Source organism: Lissotriton helveticus, chromosome 9 (genome assembly GCF_964261635.1).
Source record: "Lissotriton helveticus chromosome 9, aLisHel1.1, whole genome shotgun sequence".
NCBI lineage: Eukaryota > Metazoa > Chordata > Amphibia > Caudata > Salamandridae > Lissotriton > Lissotriton helveticus.
In genome coordinates, this window is record NC_136070.1 from 511,776,164 (window position 1) to 511,800,227 (window position 24,064).

At 42.1% G+C, this 24,064-nt stretch overlaps 1 protein-coding gene across 1 annotated transcript in view; it reads right to left on the reverse strand.

Annotated features, from left to right (window-relative positions):
• LRRC9 (leucine rich repeat containing 9) overlaps positions 1-24,064 on the reverse strand; it is a 1,011,210-nt gene that overhangs the window by 611,227 nt on the left and 375,919 nt on the right. The window contains exons 12-13 of the mRNA XM_078660357.1: positions 22,101-22,218; positions 21,860-21,995 (exon numbers count right to left, since the gene is read on the reverse strand). Of these exons, the coding sequence (XP_078516483.1) occupies positions 21,860-21,995; positions 22,101-22,218 (254 nt within the window). The remainder of the gene's footprint in view (positions 1-21,859; positions 21,996-22,100; positions 22,219-24,064) is intronic.

Here is a 24,064-nt window from a genome sequence, read left to right on the forward strand (position 1 = left end):
AAGTATTGCGGACCTACACCGTGAAGGTCACAGTGAGCAATCATTAGGACTTTGAAGGTGATTGTTTTGCTAACTGGTAACCAGTGCATGTGTTTTACGTACGAGGATGCGGAGATGCATTTTGAAAGATTGAATAAGAGGCCCGCTGCTTCTGCAACTTCTATGTCTATACCTACCTATACCTATATTCTGTGTCATATTGTGCTCCTCAGTCACTGTAAGTATTTCATTATTAACCAACGGGATGTGATAGACCACAGGACAATGACTTATCCTCTTTTTTAGGGGCAACTAGAAACCGCATTATCAGTAAAATGGAGTCGATTCACGCCGGCCATAAAGCACAGCTATTTTTTTTAATAGCAGTCATAAAAATAAGATATTTAGTTTTAGCTGAGGTGCTCCAGTTTGGGCATTTTTCATCGATTCACATGCTTAAATCATTCCCTGTCATCGAAGTACGGTATAGTTGTGAAACAGTCCAGTAAACTACACATAGCCTATAATGGCTAGAAAACATTCACTTTGTTAACGTATCCACATCATTTATAAGGAACAAAACTTCAGCCAATCAGGTGACAGCACCCTCTAGAACTCTCCCCACCGATGCTCCATTCTCTCAGAGTTTCAAGCACTGGTGAAAAAGGTAATCCATACAGTAAGGGGAGCCTCTACGAGGAGGAGGGTGAGTTGCATGTGAATTTATAAAAGATGCCAATAGTGGAGAACTACAGTTACAGGTAAGTAACTTATTCTCTTCTTCAGCATTGGATCTTTTTTAGATTCACCTTCTTGAATCAGAATAGGTAGCAGTGAGAGCATTTGTACAACATTTGTACATCTTCATTACAATGGCACACTAGCGAGAGGTGGGATAATAGAATTGAAAAAGGCTCACCTTATTGAAACACATTGTGTAGCGCTGCTTGTCCCACAGCTAGCCGGGCTGATGAGAGGTGTTACCTCGAAACCGGGCCGGTCCTCGGATGCTTGTTTCCGTTCTGGGAAGGACATGGCTTTTGTAGTTCGGACTGGACTGTTCCCATGGGGCACAGGGTCAGCGCTGATTTGCATATCGTCACTGTCTAACCCAGGGTGGTGTGGAGTGGAAAAACGATGGATTTGGGCCCAGATCTTTGGACTGGGGTGAATGTGTGACATTGATCCACATTCTGTCCATCATTGTTGTGTTTGCAGGTACCGCTCTAAGTGTACTGGGGATGCTCAGACGTGAGTCCCAGGCACTCCACACCACTGGAATCAAGCTAGCCGGGCTGATGAGAGGTGTTACCTCGAAACCGGGCCGGTCCTCGGATGCTTGTTTCCGTTCTGGGAAGGACATGGCTTTTGTAGTTCGGACTGGACTGTTCCCATGGGGCACAGGGTCAGCGCTGATTTGCATATCGCCATTGTCTAACCCAGGGTGGTGTGGAGTGGAAAAACGATGGATTTGGGCCCAGATCTTTGGACTGGGGTGAATGTGTGACATTGATCCACATTCTGTCCATCATTGTTGTGTTTGCATGTCCCACAGCCACATCACTGTGCTCCGACGATTCCAGGCATTAATGTCGAGTGAACGTATGCCTATTATTCCATGTTGCAGCTCAAGATATTTCTCCAAGAGCCATACCAGTGAAGAGAGTGGTTGAATTAGAAACCGCTCTAGTAGTGCGCATTGACTTTGTCCATCAGAGGTTTACCAGCCTTACAATGACAAATCTGGTTTAGCCACTTAAATCCATTAAGCTATGCTTGATTTGGAAACTAGATTCCCATATGCTACTAGCAGTTGGTCTGTCTTCCTGAAGTGTTTAGAGCGATGCAGATATAATTTCAGGCATGTTGTAATGTCTAATGTATGTAATGATCTTTCAGTTGCTGTTTGTGCATTAGGAAAGAATGTCCTCGGGTCAATAGGCTCATTTTGATGAAAGTCCAGCAAGACTTTGGGAAGGATTCTGGGATTGGTTCTGAGAACCACACAATAGTCCTTGAACTGTGGAAAAGGCTCATACATTTTAAAGGCTTGTATCATGCTAACTCTGCTGGCTGATGTAAGGGACAACAACGCCACGTTTAATGTTAAAAACTTCAGATCTGATTTGTGGATAGGTTTGAATGGAGCCTTCTTCCGTTGAACGAGCACTGTGTTGAGATGTCAAGATGGAGTAGGTGCCTTAATTGGAGGAAATACTCTGAAAAGGCCTTTAAGACACTCTATAATAACCCTATTAGACCACAAGGACAGTGAACCACTCAATCTTATATACCTTGTGATTGCTGCTAAATTCAACTTAATGGAAGCAAGGACCAAACCGGACTGTGCCAAAAATAAGATGTAGGGTAGAAATAGCTCTAGCGATGCTGAGATAGGGTCAATATTTGATTTCTGGCACCATAGTCAGAAACGCTTCCATTTCAGTTTTTACGTTTTATAAATGGGATCTCTAGTTGGCAGAGGTTTACACCCTGTTCAAGTAGGGACCACCACCCTAGTCAGGGTAAGTCAGATACACACCTTAAATTAAGCTGTGCTCACACTTGTTACCTTGGCACAGAGCAGTCAGCATTAACTTAGGAGTCAATGTGTAAAGTATTTGTGCAACACTTTAATCAAAGTAACTCAATCAAAGCATCACAAAAAGACCCACATAGGTTTTGAAACATAGCGAGTATTTATCTGTTTAAAACAAGACCAAAACAACAAACATCAAATAAGGAGAAGTCGAGATCTGAATTTTTAAAATATTGAATTTGAAAAAAGTGCTTAGAAGTCACTAGCGGTCAAAAGGTTACTTGAGGTCATGACAGACCAGTGCAAATTCAAAATTCAGGCCGACCACGATGGAGTGTAGGCCGGTTACAGGGCCCAGACAGGTCCTGCTGAAGAAATACCTTGGATGGAGCTTTTGTTGAAATTGAGAGCCTACTGTGGTGTTGTCGAGCTGCCTCTGCGTCTAAGGGCAATGCGGGAGAATTTCTCATGCAGGTGAGGCAATGGGTCGGTTTATGCAGAAATCAGCTGCAGAACACACTCCTGAGACCCAGAACTGGAGGGGGGCACCTCTGGCAAGGGGAAGACTCACAGTTGGCAGAGTTCTGCAGTACCAGTAGGATTGCAGGATGTCTTTTGTGTCCCTGAGATTTCAGAATTACTCTGGGTTCAAGTGAAATGGGCCCAGCCTTTAACCTCAGGGGGGCAGAGTCAGCAGGCACCAGGCAGGCTCATCAAAGCAGAGAAGCTAGTCCTTAGAACAGTCAGTCACAGCAAAGTGGCAATCCTTATAGCATAGCAGTCTTTACTCCAGCAGAGTTCTTCCCAGGATCAGTAGTGTACGGATTTGGTAGGGTCAGAGACCTGGTACGTATACCTAAAAGTGCCTATGATGTAGGGGGTGACTTCAAATGAACTCTCTGAAGTGTATAAGGATCCCTTTCAACCGAGTCGTGTCTGTGGGGGGTAATTAGCACTTAGTGTGGGACCAAGACACAGCCTATTCAGATGTAAGTGTGAGCCACCACTCCCTCTTCCTGCCCAGGAAGGCTATCAGAAAGTAGATGGATGCAGATGAGTCCTCTGTCACACCCATCCCTTTCTGCGTTTGTGGCTGTCTAGAGGGAATGCACAAAGTGTAGCTGTCACCAAGCCCATATGTGTATTGTAGACAGGCTGTAGTCACACAGAGCAAAGGTAAGAGCAGAGAAATCTTCACTTTCTAAAAGTGGCATTTCTAAAATGGTAATGTTAAATCTACTTTTACCACTAAAGAGGATTTATCACCACCATTCTAAAGAAATGAACATGCTGTAGCTACGCCTTTCTGATCAGTAGGTACAGCTTTAAACATTTTTTAAGGAAGCTCCAATGCTAGACATGAGAGGAGTAGGTTTCACAGAAGTGAGAAAAGAATGTAACTGTCACTACCAGAACACATAAAACTTCAAAGTGCATGCCCGCCTTCTAGTTACACAGCTCCCTGCTCATAGGGCTACCTAGGGCCCACCTTAGGGGTGCCCTATGTGTAATAAAAGGGGAGTATGAAGCTTGGCAAGTGGTTTTAAAGTCAAATTGGGAGTAAACTGCACACATAGGCCCTGCAATGGCAGGCCTGAGAAAGATTTGAAGGGCTACTTGTGTAAGTGGCACAACCAGTGCTGCTGGCCCACTAGTAGCATTAATATTACAGGACCTGGCTATATGGTATACCACTTTAGAAGGGACTTACAGGTAAACTAAATATGCTGATCAAGTATACACCAATGTAAACCTGTTTAGGAGAGAAACCCATGCACTTTAGCACTAGTCAGTGGTGGTAAGGTACTCTGAGTCCTAAAGCCAACAAAAAGATGCAGCAAAAAGTGGAGGTAAGGAGGCAAAAAGTTGGGGGAAGGCCACTCTAGGGATGACGGGTCTAACAATATTTCTTATTAGTGGTATCAGCACTGGCTTTCACACCTGGTTGTGAGTCAATGTTAGTAATGTAGGTGGGGGGTTCAGCTGGATATGAGTCCTTGCCGATATGTGTAATGGTACTGTGAACCAGTGCTGTCTAAGCCATCTCTGAGCAATCAGAATTATTCGGTACGGTTGCCTCTTCAATTTGCTGAGAAGTCTTGGAATCAAAGAGATCGGAGGGAAAGCGTTGGCAAAGATCTTTGACCATCTCATCAAAAATACAGAACCCCACAACCCCTGTTGTGAGTCTTAACTTGCATAAAATTGGCATTTTCAATTCTCTTGTGTGGCAAAACAATCCAATGTCAGTTGGCCCCATTGATGGAAGGTCTTGTCCAAAGTTGTCGGATTGTGCTCCCTTTCTTAACAGCTATTTTTGGTTCGGCTCAATGTGTCCATCAGGATATTATTTGTGCCTGGAATGTGTTCTGCTCTCATTGTTATTTGGTTCTTCAGCTCCCATTTCCAAATTTCTTGCGCTTTCTGTGATAGGGCCAAAAATGTTGTGCCCCCTTGTTTGTTTACATAATGCATGCTGGTGGTGGTGTCTGTGCGGATGAGCCTTTTATCCTTGACAGGAATGCCTTTTATCCTTGACAGGAATGCTTGGAGACTCATATTTATATGCATTTTCATTTGTCGTTAAGACCATTTCTCACTTATTTTTAAAACCTTCAGAAGCGTGCCCCATCCCTCTATAAAAGCATATGTGGAAAGGCATAATTTGAGTATCTGAGGTAGGAATGTTAGCCCAGTTGACAGATTGCCATCTTTTGTCCACTAGGGTAAGGCCGCTGTCATGTTTAGAGTCATATGGATTAGTTTGTAGAATGATACCTGTGTTTGGATCCATTGCTTGTCCAACTCTTCCAGTAAGGGCTGCATTCTTAAGCAGAAAAAAAGATACTAGGGAAATGGCAAAGGACATCATCCCTAGAAGATATTTGAACAGGTGTTCTAAAACGGACATTCTTTTCAGTAGACTTTGCACTAAAAGTTTGAGTCTTATTTGCCTTTTCCATGATAAGAATGCATTGCTTTGGATTGTACCCAGAACTGCTCTGAGAAACATTATCCGCGTTGATGGATTTATAGATTTTTTATGATGGATGGTAAGACCTAAATCTTTGAACAGTGCTAGACAAGCTCTTGTTGCTTTTGATGCTTGATGAGTAGTTAGTGCCTTTATCATCCAGTCGTCAAGGTATGGAAATACCTAGAAACCCTTCTCTCTTCAGTGAGCTGCTACTGGAGCTAGACATTTCGTAAAAATATGGGGGACTGACTTGAGCCCTCAAAAGGCGAACTTTGAATTGATAATGAGTGTTGGCCTTCCTGAATCTCAAGAATTTGTAATGTTTAGGATAAATGGAGATAAAAAGTAAGAAGTCTGTAGAGCCAAGGTTGACATGTAATCTCAGTGATTAAGGAGATTCAGGATGTCTTGAAGAGTGACCATGCACATAGATTGTTTCCTCAGACACTTGCTTAGCTACCACAGGTCCAAAATTGGTTGCCATTCTCCTTTTTTCTTTCTTATTAAGAAGAATCTTGAATTGAAACCCATTCCTTTCTGGGAGTGAGATACTTTCTCTACTGCTCTTTTTTGTAGCATGATCAGAACTCCCAATTGGAGCAAATCTAGATGAGGTGGAGGTGCTCCCTTCGGTGAAGTGTTTGATGGCCTGTGGGTGAATTCTAAAGTAAGTTGGTAATTAGACCCAACATCCACCTGTCTGATGTTATCTGTTCCCATTGGTGTATACATTGTGAAATTTTAGCTACAATAGGTTGGTGGGATGGAGTGGGGATAGTTGGCACTTCTAATTTGTCACTGCTTTCTGCTAGGGCCTCTTCATTGTGGGGCCGGTTTACTTCCTGGCACTGGTTTTGTATAAGCTGGTGGTGGTGATCCAAATCGCTTTTGTTGATAGAAAGGGCAATTTTGTTGCTGAAAGGACTGATGTTGTTGGTATTTGTATGGCCGATAACCCCCTCTATATGTGAACAAACCTCTCACTCTTGCCCCTCAAAAAGGCCTTTTTCTTATCTGCAGTTTACCTTGGATTCATGCCATATGATTCTATCGTTATATTTGTTGACAGCAGGGATCGCTTTGCCACCACAGAGAGAGTCGGCGAAGATTTGTTTAGTCGATAGTTTCACGGTCGTCGGCAGTTTTTACGTTGACAGTTCTTGTGTCGAGGTATCCTCATTGTCATAGTCAATTGTGTCGACGTCTACAGAGTCGTCATCATAGTTGTTGTCGACGATGTCATCGTTAACGACGTAGCTGTCTAAGTTGCCGGCATTGGTGTTGTTGTCGACTGCGGTATGATCGAGGGGTATGTTGTGGAGGCTTTGTCTTTTTTTCTCTGTGAGAGCGCTCTTCTGATGCCCTCTCTCTTGAAGATTCATGATGAGTCTTTAAGGCCTTTATTGGTGTCTCTGATGACCTATGGTCACACAACCTTTCGCTTTTTCATTACCTCACTTCAGAATGAAGTTTTTAATTTCTTTAGCCATATAAGAAGCCTTCTCCTCTATCTTTTTTCTTAACTTGTTTTTATTTTGGAATGATCACACGTAAAACACATTGTGCACAATTGATGGCAAATCAAGATAGAGTTCTTTGAATTTAGCACCCTCCCTGGATTTTCCCTCCCTCTATCTTTAAGAGTCTTAGAGGAAAAAGTGTGACAGATTTTACAATCTTTTACCTTGCTGGAAGGGTGTAAGCAGTAAATACACTTCTTATGTCGATCTTCAGAATGAAGTCTCTTTTTTCAACAAGTTCCACAAGGTCTGCAAAGTCATATATTTGCTGATTACGACTTCATGAGTAGTCAGATCTTGGCAGATGTAGGTTAAAGTTGTCCTTCATGATAAAATGCTTTAAATCTTTAAATGACTAATACTGTGATAAGCTGAACAGAGCTCAGGGAGACTCCTTTCACACAAAGGGCAGTAGAAAATCTGAGGAAATGAAGGCTCTGTGGGGAGTATGCTAGAGGGTGCGGTTGCATGATTGGCTTAAGTTTGGTTCCTTATAAATGTTGGGGATAAGGTAATGAAGTGAATGTTTTCTAGCCATTATCGGGTATGTGTAGTATACTGTACAGTGGCGGCTCCTCTATAGGGATGTTTGGGTGCCGCCCTCCTGCTTTCTCGCCGTGCGAGAAGGCAGAAACATAAATGGTAATAACTATCATCTGTTTCTGCCTTCTCGCACGGCGAGAAAGCAGAAGTTCCTGGTTGGGGGTGGTCGGTCCTGCTCGAGGGCAGGGGGGAGTGGCTTGCCCACTGTTGTTCATACTGACTGTCTGGGCGGCCTCAGTCTGGCTAAACAGTCAGTATGAACAACAGTGGGCAAGCCACTCCCCCCTGCCCTCGAGCAACACCGGCCACTCTCCCTGTTTTCTATGTATGCTGCAGCATACATAGAGAAAATGACCTAGGTGGGGCGCGGCCTCACCAAACACAACGCTGGATTGGAGGGAGGCTGCCTTCCTGATGACGAGTGCTGCAGCCAGGAATTCAAACGCAGGACGGCGGGAGTCGGGAGTCTCAGGACTTAACAAAAAGCGGGACGGTAAGTTTTACTTTTATTTTATATCTCTTTTTTCCATTAAACCCCTCCCGCCTCCCCCCCATCCCCTCATTGGCGAGACAACCCCAGTTCCACCCCCCCACCCGCAATGCCGGCTGCGACTGCTTGAGCCTAATTGCCTTATGACTGAGGATCGAATAATTGTCCGTTACCTATTTCTCTTGGAAAGGTTAATGTTAGGCAAATCTGTCTCGTACAACGGTACAATAAAGTTAGAATGTAAAAATATATATCACCCGAGAAATAAAATTGTAATTGGAAGCCAAAATGAAGCTCCGTTTGATCTGGTCACTCTCCATAAAGTGCCTATTCTAGCCGCGCTGCCAATAACGTTCAAGAGCGCAATCCGCAGGGAGTACAATGAGGAAACGTAACCTTTTCGTGTATCCTGAGAAGCGAACGGAGTTACTAGAAAAAGATTGTTAGGTGAGTTCTTGCAGGATTTTTATGAAGCCTTTTCTTTCACCCTCTCTCTGTCATGCTTTACACGTTAATATGGTGTTGTAGTTATTGTGAGGTTCCTCTTGTATGTATGCCACCTTTACAAGCATTGCCAGCTCTCGTAATGCACCTGCTGCTTCATGCAGATGCAGGCGAACAGGCTGCCAGGTGTGAGTGGAACACTCCATGTGTCTGCTATCCAGAGGTGGGGCACATGTAGCTTAAAGATACATTTAGATGCAGCAGTGAGGGGCCAGTGGGCAACACCGCCGATGGAGCAGGCACACACTGCACCCCAGCCGGGGGATGGTGGGGGGGGGTTAGTAGTTACAGCAGCCTTCCGGAGAGAAGCTGGACTGCCCCTGTGCAGCAAGGTCACAACCTCAGTGAATGTCTGGGGCTTCCACACCCTGTGACCGCATCCACCCTTGAGGTGGCCTTCAAACCCCGTTCTAAAACATCAGGGGTTTCAAGCTTATCAATGTGGAGTTTCATGTGGGCACATATGCTGGAGAGAGGGCAGTTTTTCTGAAAGGTGGTGCACTGCACTTCTCAGAGCGCTCAAGGTCAGAGTGTAAACCCAGAGTATATGCCAATGTGCAAACCTGTCCCGGATTTACAAAGAACAGCTACTTTAAGTCCATTCTTTTTCCTGGTCTCTATGAGCCTAAATACGCCCATTGCATATTCGACTGGTTACAACCTCGTTGGAATATTCATTTATTCATTTTTGATTCACCATAACATGTCACAGTCGAAAACCGGGACTTTCAATGACATCTTACTAGAACGAATTTGTCTTGCAAAGTGGTGGCAATTTTTTTTTTTAGCTGAGAGCACAAAATGGAAAGAACTGTTGAATGTAATTCAAATGTCAAGATTTTACAAGAGGCTCCGACCACCATTTTAAAAGAGGCTCCTGGGATGGTGTTATCCATTTCATCAAATGGATGCTTAGGAGGAGCAGCTAAATGAATTACACTTGTCGACCTCAACTGTGACCTGTGAAGCGGTTGTATCACAATAATGAACACGAAGCTTCTGCAGACACTAGCATGCCATACCTAGACTACTAAAACTACGGGGTTGCTGCAGAAGGCGAGGTATGTAGCGAATGGCAGTGCAATCAAAGGCCCTCACGATTCTTTCCTTGAATGCACCGGCATTTTGTAATGCCATTGCTCGTCCAAGACAGTAAACAGACCCAGGAAACTGGGCGCAAGTGAGATATGTTTGCGCAAGTGAGATATGTTTACACCAGTGCACTTTCCACTGCGAGATGGTGCCGCTGCCATAGATCTATTTGTGAAACAAATAGAGAGCAGGCAGATACGTAACTGGTGCAAGGCGGCTTTCTATCATGAGGAGAGACAGGATGACTTCCTTTATCGGATAAGGGTTTACAATTTCTCCCTGTGTTATTAAAGGTGTATTAGTGCATTTTGTCTGGCCATAGATTGCCAATAGGCCTTCCTATTGGATTATCTTCCACAAGCAGATAACCTAAAGAGGTTGCAAATAAGGCCTCTTATTTGATTAGCAGTACAAGCAGAGATACCCCAAGGTAGCTCTTCATCAGACAGCAGGGTGTCCCAGCCACCTCTCCATCAGTTAATGCATGTCTGCTCTGTTAATGTCCAGGCCTGTTGCTAAAACTCACTTGAGGGTCTCTCTCTTAACCACATTGCACGAGATAGTGAGTGCATCAATATTGCACCTGCACAAATCAACAAACACAATATTACTAATTGTGTAGTTTATACAGACTGTAGATATTGTATGTGGGCTTGATTCAGAAGTTGGAGTGCTTAAGCCGCACTGTCAGATGGTGCATTGTTTTAGCGCTTTGCGCATCACTGCTGTGGTTTCTAAAAGTTCTAAGTATTAGGTTCTACTACTGCCCGACCTAATATACCCAATTTACCGATCCCGCTGAGGTGGCCTTTTCTGAATGCAATCTGGGGAACTTCAAAGCAGATGTCAGCAGCGAGCGTTGCTCTTACGCCTCACTAGTTTCAAATCCCACCAGCCGCCACTAATACTGTACTGCTTTACAATTATATAGTGGGACTTCCACTTCGACGACGCGGAATAATTCAAGCATGTGAATCTATAAAGGATTCAATACTGGAGAAACTCTCTTAGCGCTTTCTTTCCATTTTTTATCTCCCTTATATAAGCCCTTCTGCATGAACAGAAAAAGTCTGTGCCAGTTGGCTCTGTTTTAAGTGCAATTAGCATGCCCCTAGAGGTCTTAGAATAATAAGAATCGATCATTTTGGACACAAATAAACAACCTTCAGCAATCTGTGGACGTCTGGCCTCGCTGACTCCTAGGATATTAAGTATCCAAAAATGTCTCTGGTTGATAGGGCAACCCAGAGGGCAACTGCTGCAGTCACCCACATGCCAAACTAAAAAAAATTTACTTGACATGTTAGCTGTATAGATTTAATACCCTCCCATATAATAGGTGTTAAAAAGAAGGTTACTTCAAGTATGAGAAATAGTAGATATATTTATTGAAGATTAACCATTACAGCATCAACGTCCAGTCAGTTCAGCTCCTGCTCTCATCTGACTTTCCAGAAGAATAGAAATTCTATGACATCACACAGTTCCTTAAACACATAGCTAACATCAGACCATAACACATCCCCCCCTCATCAAAATAACCAATTACTACAGAAAATGATACTAAAACAAAATATGCATAGATACAGAAAAGCAATAACTAATAACAAGAACCTAACACAATAAAAATTTAAGCAATGACAAATTAAAATTTAGATTTAAGTCATAACATAATCTTTGAATTTGATCGGTGCATGACGTTGCCTGCTGGTGGAATCACCTGAATTTAAATTTGTTGAAGTTAAACTTATTCCAGATGTTCCAGCATTGCAGTTACTATTTGAGAGACAATTGTCACCCACATTAAGTTGATCAGAACACTCATGGTCAGAAAATCTAGGATGACTTTTAAGACATTTAACTAACCTAGACATACTCCATATGCCACCATTGTTGACCTTCAAACATTTTTTTTTAATGGAAACAATTGTTAAAGGACCCATAAAAGTAGACCTCCCTTTAAAAGTGTGCCTAGGATTTTTAATTAAAACTCTATCTCCCACATTCCACTTCCTTCCTTTCACATGCATTTTCGAATCATATCTGGCTTTATATTTGTGTTGATAATCCAAAATCCTGTTCTTCTTGGTTTCCACAGAAATTGCCTCACTTGTGTGAACAGGTATCCAGGATGGGTTTAATTTAGAGATCGCTTTTCTGCCTCTCAAAGCTTCAAAAGGTGATGTTAATGTGACAGCATTTGGTGTTGTACGGTGTGCCCACAAAGTATCTCTCAAAATTCCCTTGAGAGAAGTCTTAGAATCTAAAGCACGCTGAACATAACTTTTTACAAGTCGATTCATTCTCTCTGCTAGTCCATTAGCCTGAGGCGAATATAATGCTGTTTTTGGTGTATCACATCGCAACTTTTTAAAAACTCACTCATTTCACTAGAAACAAATTGTACACCATTATCTGTTATCAAGAATTTTGGTAAACCTTCAAAGGCGAATAATCCCTTAAGAAACTCAATAACAGATTTAGCACTAACAGATGATGTACACTTTGTCACCACCCATTTGGAAGTGTAGTCAACCAGTAAAATGACAAAACGTTCACAAGGTGGCAATAATTCAAATGGTCCCATTATGTCTAGCCCTAATTTTGTCCACACTGTCACTGGAACCTCAACAGGTGACAATGGTGAACGGCTAGTGGTATAAGACTTGTCATTAGTTGCACAAGATACACAATCTTTAACCACATCCTCAACCATATGATCCATTGTAGGCCACCAATATCTCTCCCTCACTCTAGCCTTCGTAAGGATCCTACCAAGGTGACCATCATGTGCAGTTTTAATGATTCTGTTCCTAAACTCCACGGGAGGAATCACCCTCATACCTCTCATCAAATTTCCTTCAACAAAAGATATCTCATCTTTAACAGACCAGTACGCTTTCATTTCATGATCCAAAGTTTTGTAATCAGGCCACCCTTGACTTATCCAGGTTTTAAGCTCCGTTAAAATCCTATCCTTACTCACATCCCCTACCCACTCATTTTGTGTCAAAGTAGATTCAGTCACCCAAAATACACTTTCCTCCTTATCATCGCACATATTTGCTTCAACAGGCAATCGAGACAGACAGTCAGCAGATCTGTTGTTAGAACCTGGTATATATTGTACTTGGAAATTATATTCCTGTAGACCCTCACTCCACCGCTTGATCCTTGGTGTTAAGTGTTCACTATGTCTGCAAGAAAAGATTTGAACTAGAGGCCGATGGTCAGTTCTGACAAGAAATGGAATTCCCCACAAGTATAATTTAAAATGTTGGACTGCCCAAAAAACACTAAGTGCCTCTCTTTCAATACAAGAATAATTTCCTTCTGCTTGCCTAAGTGCCCTAGAAGGAAATGCAACTGTCCTCTGCTCACCATTTATTACCTGTGAAAGTACTGCCCCCAAACCTTTGAGGCTAGCATCAGTGGTTAGTATAGTCTTTTTATTCACATCAAAATGTCCCAGGGTAGGCATTCTTCCTATTTTCTCCTTGATTTTCTCAAAAGCTACCTGGCAATCCTCCGTCCACACAAAATGCGTTCCTTTCTTGAGTAACGATCTAATTGGTTCAATCACATTCGCAAAACTTTGAACAAACTTAGCATAGAACTCTGCAAGTCCTAAAAATGATCTTACTTGATCTTTATCACATGGTACAGGGGCCTTCACTACACATTCCGCAAGTTCCAACTTTGGTTTAATTCCTTCACTAGAAATCACATGGCCCAAGTAAGTTACAATTTCCACTCCAATTCGACACTTTTCCTTTTTTACTGTCAAACCTCTCTCTCTCAATCTCTCCAAAACTCTAATCAAAACCCTACTATGTTCTATCTCCCCACTTCCATAAATCAAGATGTCATCCTGGAAAAACATGATGTTATTAATTCCCTCTAAAACCTTTTTCATAATTCTCTGGAAACATGCCGCTGCCGATGCCAATCCAAAAGGCATTTTCTTGAAACTATATGCTCCCAAAGGCGTCACAAACGAAGTGAGGTGCCTTGACTCCCTGTGTAACACAATCTGGTGATATGCGGATGACAAATCCAAAACACTAAATATCCGTGCACCTTTCAAAGTACTAAGAGACTCAGAAATATTGGGCAATGGTTGCCTGTCAACCCAAATGCATCCATTCAATCCTCTCAAATCCACACACATCCTAACCTTGGTCCCACCATCCTTCGGGCCAAAACAATGGGGGCCAACCATTCTGATGCCTCAATTTCTTCAATTACATCCAATTTCAACAACCTTTCCAACTCTATCTTCAGAGGGTCCATCATCATGTTGGGGACTTTCCTAACCTTATGTACACAAGGTATAGCTTTGTTCTTAAGAATGATTTTATGCTCAAACCCTTTGAGGCAACCCAGATCATCAGAAAAGACTTCCGGAAATTTCTTGAAATACACAGAGTTTTGATTCTCATAAACACCACCATTACCTTCATGTTCCACCAACATGACTTGATCCTTGGGATCTGCTGCAGACGGATTAAGCATGATCCCAAGATCATGTTGATGTCTCCAACCTAGTAAATTATCCCCTCTCACTGCCACATAGACTTTACCAACAGCCTTCCTGTCCTTGAATTTAATACATGCTTCCACATAACCAAGAATTGTAATTTTAGCCCCTGCATAACTGACTGGATTTGTATCAGAAGGAAGCAAAATAGTACTATCCAATCCAACAATCTCATCCCATTGCCTATTACCTATCATGGTGAAAGGAGACCCTGAATCAGCTAAAACCACAAATTTAAAATCATTCACCATGATATCACACTCTGGCATTGAAATTTTATCAGCATCAATTTTACCATCCTCAGAACTAATACTAGACACTACAATGCGTACTGCATCCAAATTTTTCTTCTCAGTAACACATGTTGCTTTACAGACTCGGGCATAATGTCCTTTGATTCCACACTTCATACACACAGCATCTTTGGCATAACACTGCAGATAATTAGAGAAATGCGTAAAACTCCCACATCTCAAACATTTTGGTTTTAATGGTTCTTTCCCACTCTTGTTCTCACCGCCTCCACTACTTGAATTTGACCCATAACGCATCTCACGCTCATATTTGTTAGGTAACGGCCTAACAAAATTACGTGAAGGAACATCTTTATCTGGTTTCCTAAATTTGTCAGTGGAAACAACCTTGCTTCCACTTCCACGCTGTTCAAGACTGAGTTCATCATTAACCAGATGAATTTCACTTTCCAATTCTTTCTTATCTTCATGACCCTTTTTCATCTCTTTTACCCAAGATGAAGTGTTCTCCATACCCTCTACAATTTTAATTGCCTCCTCTAGGGAAGGATTCTTTGACAAAAGTTTCTCTTGTACTCGAGAACTATTTGTACACCGTACTAATTGATCTCTAACCAGTGAATCAGAGAGTTCATTAAATTCACAGGTACGTGCTAAAGTTTTAAGAGACGCTACATAACTTTTAACACGTTCAACTGATCCCTGTGTCCTAGTGAAAAATGTATGTCGTTCTAGGACAATATTTATACGAGGTCCAAAATATGTTTGCAACATCATCATTGACATCTCATACACATCGCTTGGTTCACCTTCCCCATTTCCAATTGTAAGTAAATCCATACTATCATATATATTACGTCCTTCTACTCCTAAGTTATGTAAAAGAATTGCTTGTTTCCTTACTGCAGAAAACTTTTCACCCCCAATAGCTAATATATAGGAGTCAAATAAGTTCCTTCAACGTTTCCAAGGTAGAATAGGATCTCCTTTTTCAGAAATAAAATGTGGAGGTTGAGACATTGAAGTAGACGTTGCTATTTTAAAGACAAGATGAGATTGAGTGCTCCTAATAAATAAAGAAAATAAAATAATAAAAGTTGTCACCGTCGTCACTAGGTAGATAAGTAAGTCTTAAACTCACACACACAGTAGTACTCTAAGATGTTAACTTGGCCTGAGATAACACAAAAATATTATCTAATAAAAATAAAAATAAAACAATAAAAGTTGTCACCGTTGTCAAGAGGTTAGTACATAAGTTTTAAAAATCACTGTAACCGTTGGTTTGTTAATTATCCAGTCATCTGACATATGATAAAAGTAGCGCAGGGTCACACACACGGTGAAATATTAAAATGCCAACTTGACTTGAATTAGTGTGAAAATACCGTATGTTTGTTTGTGCAGTTGCCTTAGACTTGAATAAAATTTGTAGAGCAATTCAATTCAGCAGAGTATGCAAGTTTTCCTTGGCAGTTCGTGTGAGTAAACCCGATGAAACAACTAGCGGTTACGTTGGGTCACTGTTTTGACCTTTTACATAAACTAGCGTGAAAGCAAGATGGCGCTTACGTCGAGTCACAGGGTCACGTCTTGACCTTACGCAGATGACGTGCGTGGCACCAGAGCTTCACTGTTCTGTCGCGCTGAAAAGAACACTAGCGCTGGGAATACTCGGAGACCGGGTCCCGCGATGGAATCTCGCCTTAGATTGAAAAAATGCGAAGGCAGTTGTTGCACAGTACTGGAGAATTAAGAAAGTACGTGCATTTTTAAAAAAAAATGAAGTTGAAAAGTAAATCGAATGAACTGCCAAAGATTGTCACACAGTCAAATCCCTCGTCCAGGTTAAACAAAATCTCCCCAAAAATAAATCAACGGTATTTTGAGTCAATCCAAGCAAAAAAAAAAATATATATATATATATATAAATAAATATATATATATATATATATTTATAAACGAAATACCTTGAGAGTTTCACACGTGGGTAAGAAAGTCCAATTTGATCGCGTAGTGCAGTCAGTCTATATAGTATTTAGTAAGTAAATTCCAGGTTCCAATAAAATCCAAAGTCCAAGAAAAATTAATGTTGGGGAATTGATGCTGTTACTTGTCCCCAATCAAGTTAAGTCGTCCTCGTCGCCAATGTTAAAAAGAAGGTTACTTCAAGTATGAGAAATAGTAGATATATTTATTGAAGATTAACCATTACAGCATCAACGTCCAGTCAGTTCAGCTCCTGCTCTCATCTGACTTTCCAGAAGAATAGAAATTCTATCACATCACACAGTTCCTTAAACACATAGCTAACATCAGATCATAACAATATGCTCATCCACTTAGTGGGATCCTGAGGGAGGAAGAATTTTTTCATCTAGAGAATAATGTGAACAAATGATTGTATTAATTTGCTTTTGGCAGTTCATTTTGGTCTTTGCCAGCACATATTTGGAGTTTGAGGATGGTAGGGAATTCTTGGGGAAAAAAGTTGAAGCTAGTGTGATCAATCTCACTAGATTTGCTTAAGCCTGTAGTTTTCAGGAGTGTGTGTGAGAATGAAAAGTGTTCCTTGAGCACCTGATAATCCCTAAGGCAAAGAACCAACTTGCCAGATACCTGTGGCCAAGGTGGGTTTGGCCTACTCCTTGAAAATGTAGTAATTTTGGAATTTTGTAAACAGACAGTGAAAAAATAACATTTAGTCACCAACATTGCTGCATTATCAACTAATGACATAGATGCAAGTCATCTGTAGGCTTCCATAGAACCCATACACCTTTCTTTCCTTTCAGTCTTATCTGTTGACCGTTGGCGGGTATGAGATTTGGTTGACGGCCTTGTGTTCTCTATGCACCTCTCTATAACCCTTAATAGGACTTCTATACGTCCCATATTTTTTCCCATTTCTTAGGGCTCCCCCGGCAATCATATACCTTCTTCTCTGCCAGCATGCACCACTTCATGTCCTTTCCCCAGTCAGTGAGGTTTGGCATCTCCCTAGTCCCCAGTCATCTAGCAATATTTGGCTTCGCTACTTATCAGACCAAGCTTCTAGCATTTCAGACAGGACCAACGGATGTGGATTAAGAAGCTCTCCTGGTTAAACTTCCCCACATACATCTGTGAGATACAGCTTCCCATTTTATGCAGGAGTATTTTAGAGTATTAAGACCTACGAAGAATAAGGAGCTGTACAAGTCGATATCCCAATCTTATGGCAATTTCTCATTGACCCCACAATGCCTCATCCCATTCCTCTTCAAATTCTCCCACATCTCTTTTCCAGTCAATCTTCAATTTCTGGAGAGCATCTGGAGAACTGTTCTTTATCTTTTTATTAACTATTGACACCACACCTTTGGTCCGGGGGTCAGCTAACAATCTAGGGGTGCTGATTGTAACAACAATGTCCCTTTTTAATGCGTGTGGTGAAGGCATCCCTAAGCCACTGATATCAATATATTTCGATTTCTGCTAGTCGGTACTCTTTCCTGGAGGTCTCAAATGGGAGAGGTGTGGCGCCGCGGCCAGGGCGACTGGCGCTGGAATCTGGGGATCACGGTTCGATCCCCGGCTCCGGCGGCAGGTTAGCCCAGCACCATGCGACTCTGGGCAATAGCTTGCTTAATCTTCCAGACGGCCCCCAGCGCCTGGAGACCCTAACGGGTGATTGTGCGCTATACAAATGTGGATTATTATTATTATTATTATCGCCCTTCTGTCCATACATCTCCTAATTTGGAAATACCAATCATGTCCCATTTTGTAAACCACTCCAGTTTTCCCATGTCTCTCAGTGTATTGGTGTCCCATAGAGGAGTTAGTTCCATTAGAGTTTCTTTCCATCACAGGTACTCCACTGCCTCCCTCTAGACCGACCCAAGAGTGCACTTATGGACTGGTAGGTCCTGTCTGAGACTATTACTGTAAAGTATAGCTGGGTAGCCCCTGGCTCCAATTAAACATTTAGCTACCCAGACCATTGGCTCCTCCTGGACTGCGGACACCCAGTCATTTATTACCCCCAAGTGGCAGGCCCAGTAGTACCTTTTGGAGTGGTGTGGCTCACTGGTTAGAGGCGGCAGACCCGGGAGCAGAAGTCGGCCCGGGACCAGGGTTCAATATCCGACACGGCAGGGTCGTGGACCAGGGTCAGCGGACTCAAAAATTCTCGCCTCGGTGCCTACTCTAACCTGGGGTCCCACTAGGCAACTCTGGGCATTAGCTTGCCTAATCTCCACAACGGCCCCATCAACGCCGGGGATGCCTGGCTCCACCTTGGGGATTCCCAGTAGGGACCATCCCACAGGGAAAGCCAGGACGGGTTCCCCAGCGGTATACAGCGCCGGGACGCCCCTTTGCTGGGGCAGCTGTGCGCTTTACAAGTATACGACATTTAACATTTAACATTTTGATGCCCGGTAAGACTATGCCTCCAACATATACTCCCCTGGTTAACTTGTGTAAATCTATACGTGGGGGGTCTCTGTCCCATAGCAATAGCTGTAGCTCAGCTTCCAATTTTAAGAAGGCTACTGGTATAGGGAATGGGGTTTTTTTTGTAGGGCAAATAAAACCCAGAGCAGGGTCGTCTTAAACAAGGATGGTCTACCCAGTAGTGACAATGGTAGTGCACGTCTGTTCCTCAAATCTCTTTCAAATTTGTCATAATAAGTGGCACACGTTTCTTTCAAGGAATAGTTCTATAAGTCTAGTTGTATATATGCTAAGGTATTTGAATTGCAAAATGAGTAAATATTGACCAAAAATGAGGAAACTATGATGAAAAATGTATTCCTTCTTTAACTGAACCGGTAAAAGAAAGCTCAGTAGAAGGCAATTTTATTTCTTGTATAAATGTCTTTTTTGCAAGAAATCTCTGTCCCTTACCCACATAAGATTTTGCACAGCACATATTGTCTGAACAAAATAATTCTCCTCTTTTGCCTATTTTCTCACACCATTCCACACAAAATATACTGTGGGTGCATTTACAACTTCAAAAATGTTTGGAGAAAATAATGATATCATTTGCTTAAGCATGCATTGTTACAAGAGAGAAGCCAATGGCGATAACAGTATTAAAATCCCTTCATGTAAAGTAAAATGCCATTTGGCTCTAAACGTTGGAAACCAAGGTATGTTCAAGAGCATGTTAAACAAGAGAGTTCTTCCTCCTCCTCCAGAAAGTCGGTAGTTCATCTCCATAACTGAAGTAATTGGAATTTTCATTCTCAGATAGTTCAATTATATGGAAGACCTAGGGAATGTTGGCGGTCTATGCACTTCCTTCGGAGCTGAGGATTCCAGTGTGGCAACTGGCTTGACACACTTAAGGGTTGAGGTGGGTTTGCCTCTCATAAAATCGTTTAGCTTAATAGAAACAGATTTAACTTGCACCACGCTAAGTTCACATCTGCACTAGCATTCACGGTCCTGAGAATCTGAATCAAACCTTCCCAGAGAGCCACCAAAATGTGTCAGGATGGGAATAAGAAGAATTGGTTTTGCACTTCCCAAGCGTGGGAATGCTGATATTCCACCAAACACATACTACATAGCAGATCTGACAGTGTACTGGAGAAACAACACAGCTTCCCCTAAATTAATTTTTAAAAGCTGAGATGAACTCGCCTAACATTCCCACTGTACAAAAACATTCTCTTGATACCTTTGTATGAAATGATTTTTTTGCTCTCTCTTTGGCACGTGATCTTTAACACCCCATTTACTATTCGACTGATAGAAAACATTAAAGGTTAGTTACTTCCTCTTTACTGATTTAAGTGTTATTTTGTCAGCTCATTATAGCCTTTCAGACAATAAGACCGATTTTAATATTGGCTGCACCATCTAGAAAGCCTCAGCCTTTCCCACCTTCCCTGGAGGATCCAACGGGTGTCCCAACCTTGGCTACTGCTGATAATCCATGTGGTCCCAGCACCTAAACTAAAGGGAGCTTCTCAGAAAGAAACCCCAAGCAACCACTCCTTGGCTCACTGCAGTTAATTTCTTGCCGCCGTGCTGTACATCTAAATCTATGTCCTAGTTCCCAAGTGCAGGAGGGCACTAGTTGTCCTGCTGTCTGCTAAAAACATCCTGGAGTCTGACTCCCTGTTTATTTTACTGTACCAGAGCATACATTCCACCACTTTCTGTTTCGGACAACTTGGTCTTCATGCTGACTTCCTGTTAATCATGTCTGAAGCCCTGGTTATAATTTCTTTTTGTGACATTCGTCTGGCTGATTTCTTTTGCTAGTGCTGCTATCAACAACCTCAAAACCTTATCATGTTGCAGATATGAACAGGCACCCCCTGTGACTAGGGAAGGGGCGCCCTTAGTTGCACCGCGGGGCTGAGCCTCCTTCGTGGATCAGAGAAGGAGGTGGGGCTAGCTGGATAATCAAGGGCTGGCGGTTTGGAGAAACAAAACTTATCAGAAATGAAACTTAGCAGAGGTATTTAAGGCTGTGCTCCAGGGGTCTCGTTCTCTTTGTCTCCTCGGACCACAGCCTGGCTACAGGAGCGTCGTCGACCACCCACCCACCCGGCAGAATGCCAAGGCTTTATGAGGCAGAGCGCTGACAGTTTACAACAAAGGGTGATGCACAACAATGGAGATGCAGTCATTCGATGGACCCCTGGAAGGGGTAGATTCCACGAGTGCAGTGGGTAGGCGGGGAGGAGGGACTGGCCTGCCGGTAGTCCTGGACTCTAATGCCCTAACCCATCACGTATGGACTGAGTAGAATCTTGGGGAGGATGCCTGTGTTCAGGTGCCCTGGTGGGCCAGTGCGGTATGCGGTGCCCTGGATGTCAAGTAATGTAACTCTTGGCTGTAGCGCGTTGGGGCCTGCCGGCGCAATGTGTGCAACCGAGTGGGAGATTGTCGGCCTAGATGGCCAAGTTCAAATGTATGGCCAAGTTCTTGTGTAAGGCCGAGTTAAAAGTTAAAGTGTAAGTTCGAAATGTACTGCCAAGTTGTTCTAGTGTACGGCCGAAATAAATGTTAAAGTGTAATTTTGTACCTAATTTCCTTACTGCTGTTGACATGTTGATGCAGATAAAGTGTGATGCTGTGAATAGTTCTTGTATATCCAAGAAGGATACTTTTATTTGTTAATGGACTACGATGATTCACTTGGATTGATGTAACTAAAAGGCTACGCCATAGACAACATGTCCTGATTCCGAGAGTTCTTGGGCGTAGCAGGCGGTAAGGGAAGGGGTTTGGGGAGGAGGCAATGTCCCGTTGCGCGCATACTATTGAAAGAAGTGGTATGGAAATGAAATGACATTGATATAAAATTGCAAAACGTATACCAGAGATCACATGTAACTAACACAAAAAGGAATTTAATGTAACAGCAAGCATAATCATTACAATATCTTAGGTATACATATTTATTATATTACCATGTCTAGGTGGCTCACAACCGTTTATGTTTTTCCCTTCTTTTTTAGCTTGCTGTTGCAAAAATTCTATTTTGACGTCTTCGCAGAGACTTAAACTGTTGGAAAGCAGAACAGCCTCTTCTTCTCCGTCACTCAACTGCAAATAATTCAACAACTTATGATTATATCATGCTTTTAAAAAGTACATAAAACGCATTTGTATGCCGAATTATTACTCACTCCCACAACAAATGTATCTTACCTTTCCAATGTCAGTCTTTTGGAATCCATATTCAATTATTTCTAAGAACTCTTTTTTCCCAGTTGGTGAAATGGGGTCAAATATGCAGAACAGATATTCCAGCATTTTCCTATAGTTTCTTGTATAAAAGGTGAGATATCTGATTTAAAATGGATACGAGGTTTTAAAAACAACTTCATTTTACACGCAGTTTATACCATTTGTCACCCAGGAGAAGACAGACAACAGACATTACATTTTCAAAAGAGTTTTCAATATTGCTTTTTGCTAACTGCTCACTGCTGCAGCAGACTTCCTAAATGTGACTGGTGCTAGAGGCTGTGGGTTTTGCATCCTATACGAGCCACGTTACTTTTGAGGGCCCAACCTGTGTCCAAGACCTTGCAATTTGAATACTCTGAATGGTATGTTGGCTCTTTTCCAATTACAACACAATGTGCAAATCGGAGCTCATTCTATTGATGCTTATCCCGGACTAGAAAAGGATTAAAAAACACACTCGGTACAAGATCACTGGGCTTTGTAGTTGCATACGTCTTCAAAAAATATAATGGCAGTTGGCTATAAAGTTACTTCTTGCTTAAATCCCTCATTTTTCTATTTATGAAGGGCACAAACCTCTTTGATTGGTGACCTAACTTTAGAACGTGTTAATCTAAAAATATAAGTCAATATGATTTCCTCACCACAGAAAATCTGTTGTCTATGTAGCCCATGTATTCTTGAATGATCATGCCTGCAGTACACGTACTTCAACCGAAAGGATAGCTGAAGCAAAGCAAAAATTAAAAAACACAAATGATTCCAGGAGGCAGCTCTCAGGGCCAGAAGAATGACCATTTTATTTTGTGCCTCGCAAATTAAAAGGCGCAAAATAAAATGTACAACAGTGTGTTCAACACTGTTTGTGATTCCCAATGGGGTCGCAAATTATGAGGCTCATTAATAATAATGAGCCTCTCGCAATTTGCGAGCGCAATGGAAATGACAGGACATCACAGGAATGGTGGCCTGCTGGGCTCAGCAGACCACCATGACTGGGACTGCTTTGAAATAAAGAAGTTTTTTTTAAAAAATGCAGCCCGTTTTACTTAAAGGAAAACGGGATGCATTTAAAAAAATGAAAATGAAACGTTTTCATTTAATTTTTTAAGGGCAGGCAGTTGTCCCTGGGACCACTGCCTGCCCTCAAAAAATATTTTCAAATGCGTTTGCGAATGCATTACCAACTACTTGAAGTAGGTCGTAATTGCGAGTCTATTGTGACCACAATTGCAGTTTCAAAAATAGTACATGGTTTTGAGACTCGCTATTTGGAAGGAAACACTCTTTCCAAATAGCGAGTTGTAAAACCTATTTAGCGAGTCGCAAATAAATTGCGAATCGCTAAATAGGCTTTGTACATGGCCCATGATATTTTTGCATGTGTAAACGGGGTTGTACATCTGATCCTAAGAAACCTGCCATCAGCCAAGAATAGTTGTTACTGCTAGAAGTGGTGGTTTTTTTTGGGTTGACACTCCCCCTCTGAAAACCTATTTAAAAATGTAGTATTAGGTTGGTTTTGTGGCCCATTGCTTCTGGGTGGCCCCACCTGGAAAACTGTGGGTATTAAGATACCTCCTGAAATAATTTCCCACCTTAGAAGAGCAGGCAAATGTAGTCTTTTTAAGGGGAGTAGTACACTTCTTTCAAAGGTGGGACACACTCCACCTTTAATATCGGGGTAAGGCGGTGGTTTCTACAAAAGGAAAATCATTTTTATAAAGACAAACAACAGAAAAGATTATGTGTGTGACATGTACAAAACATACCACTGGATGGAAAATCTACATGTGTGCATCTTATGCATTTGACTACAAATGACACCAATGACTCTTGCAGATTTTCCTGAGTTATTCTGGGATCATTTGTGGAACCCATAAACTTTGTAGAATTACCTCGAACATCCGAGTATGGAATTT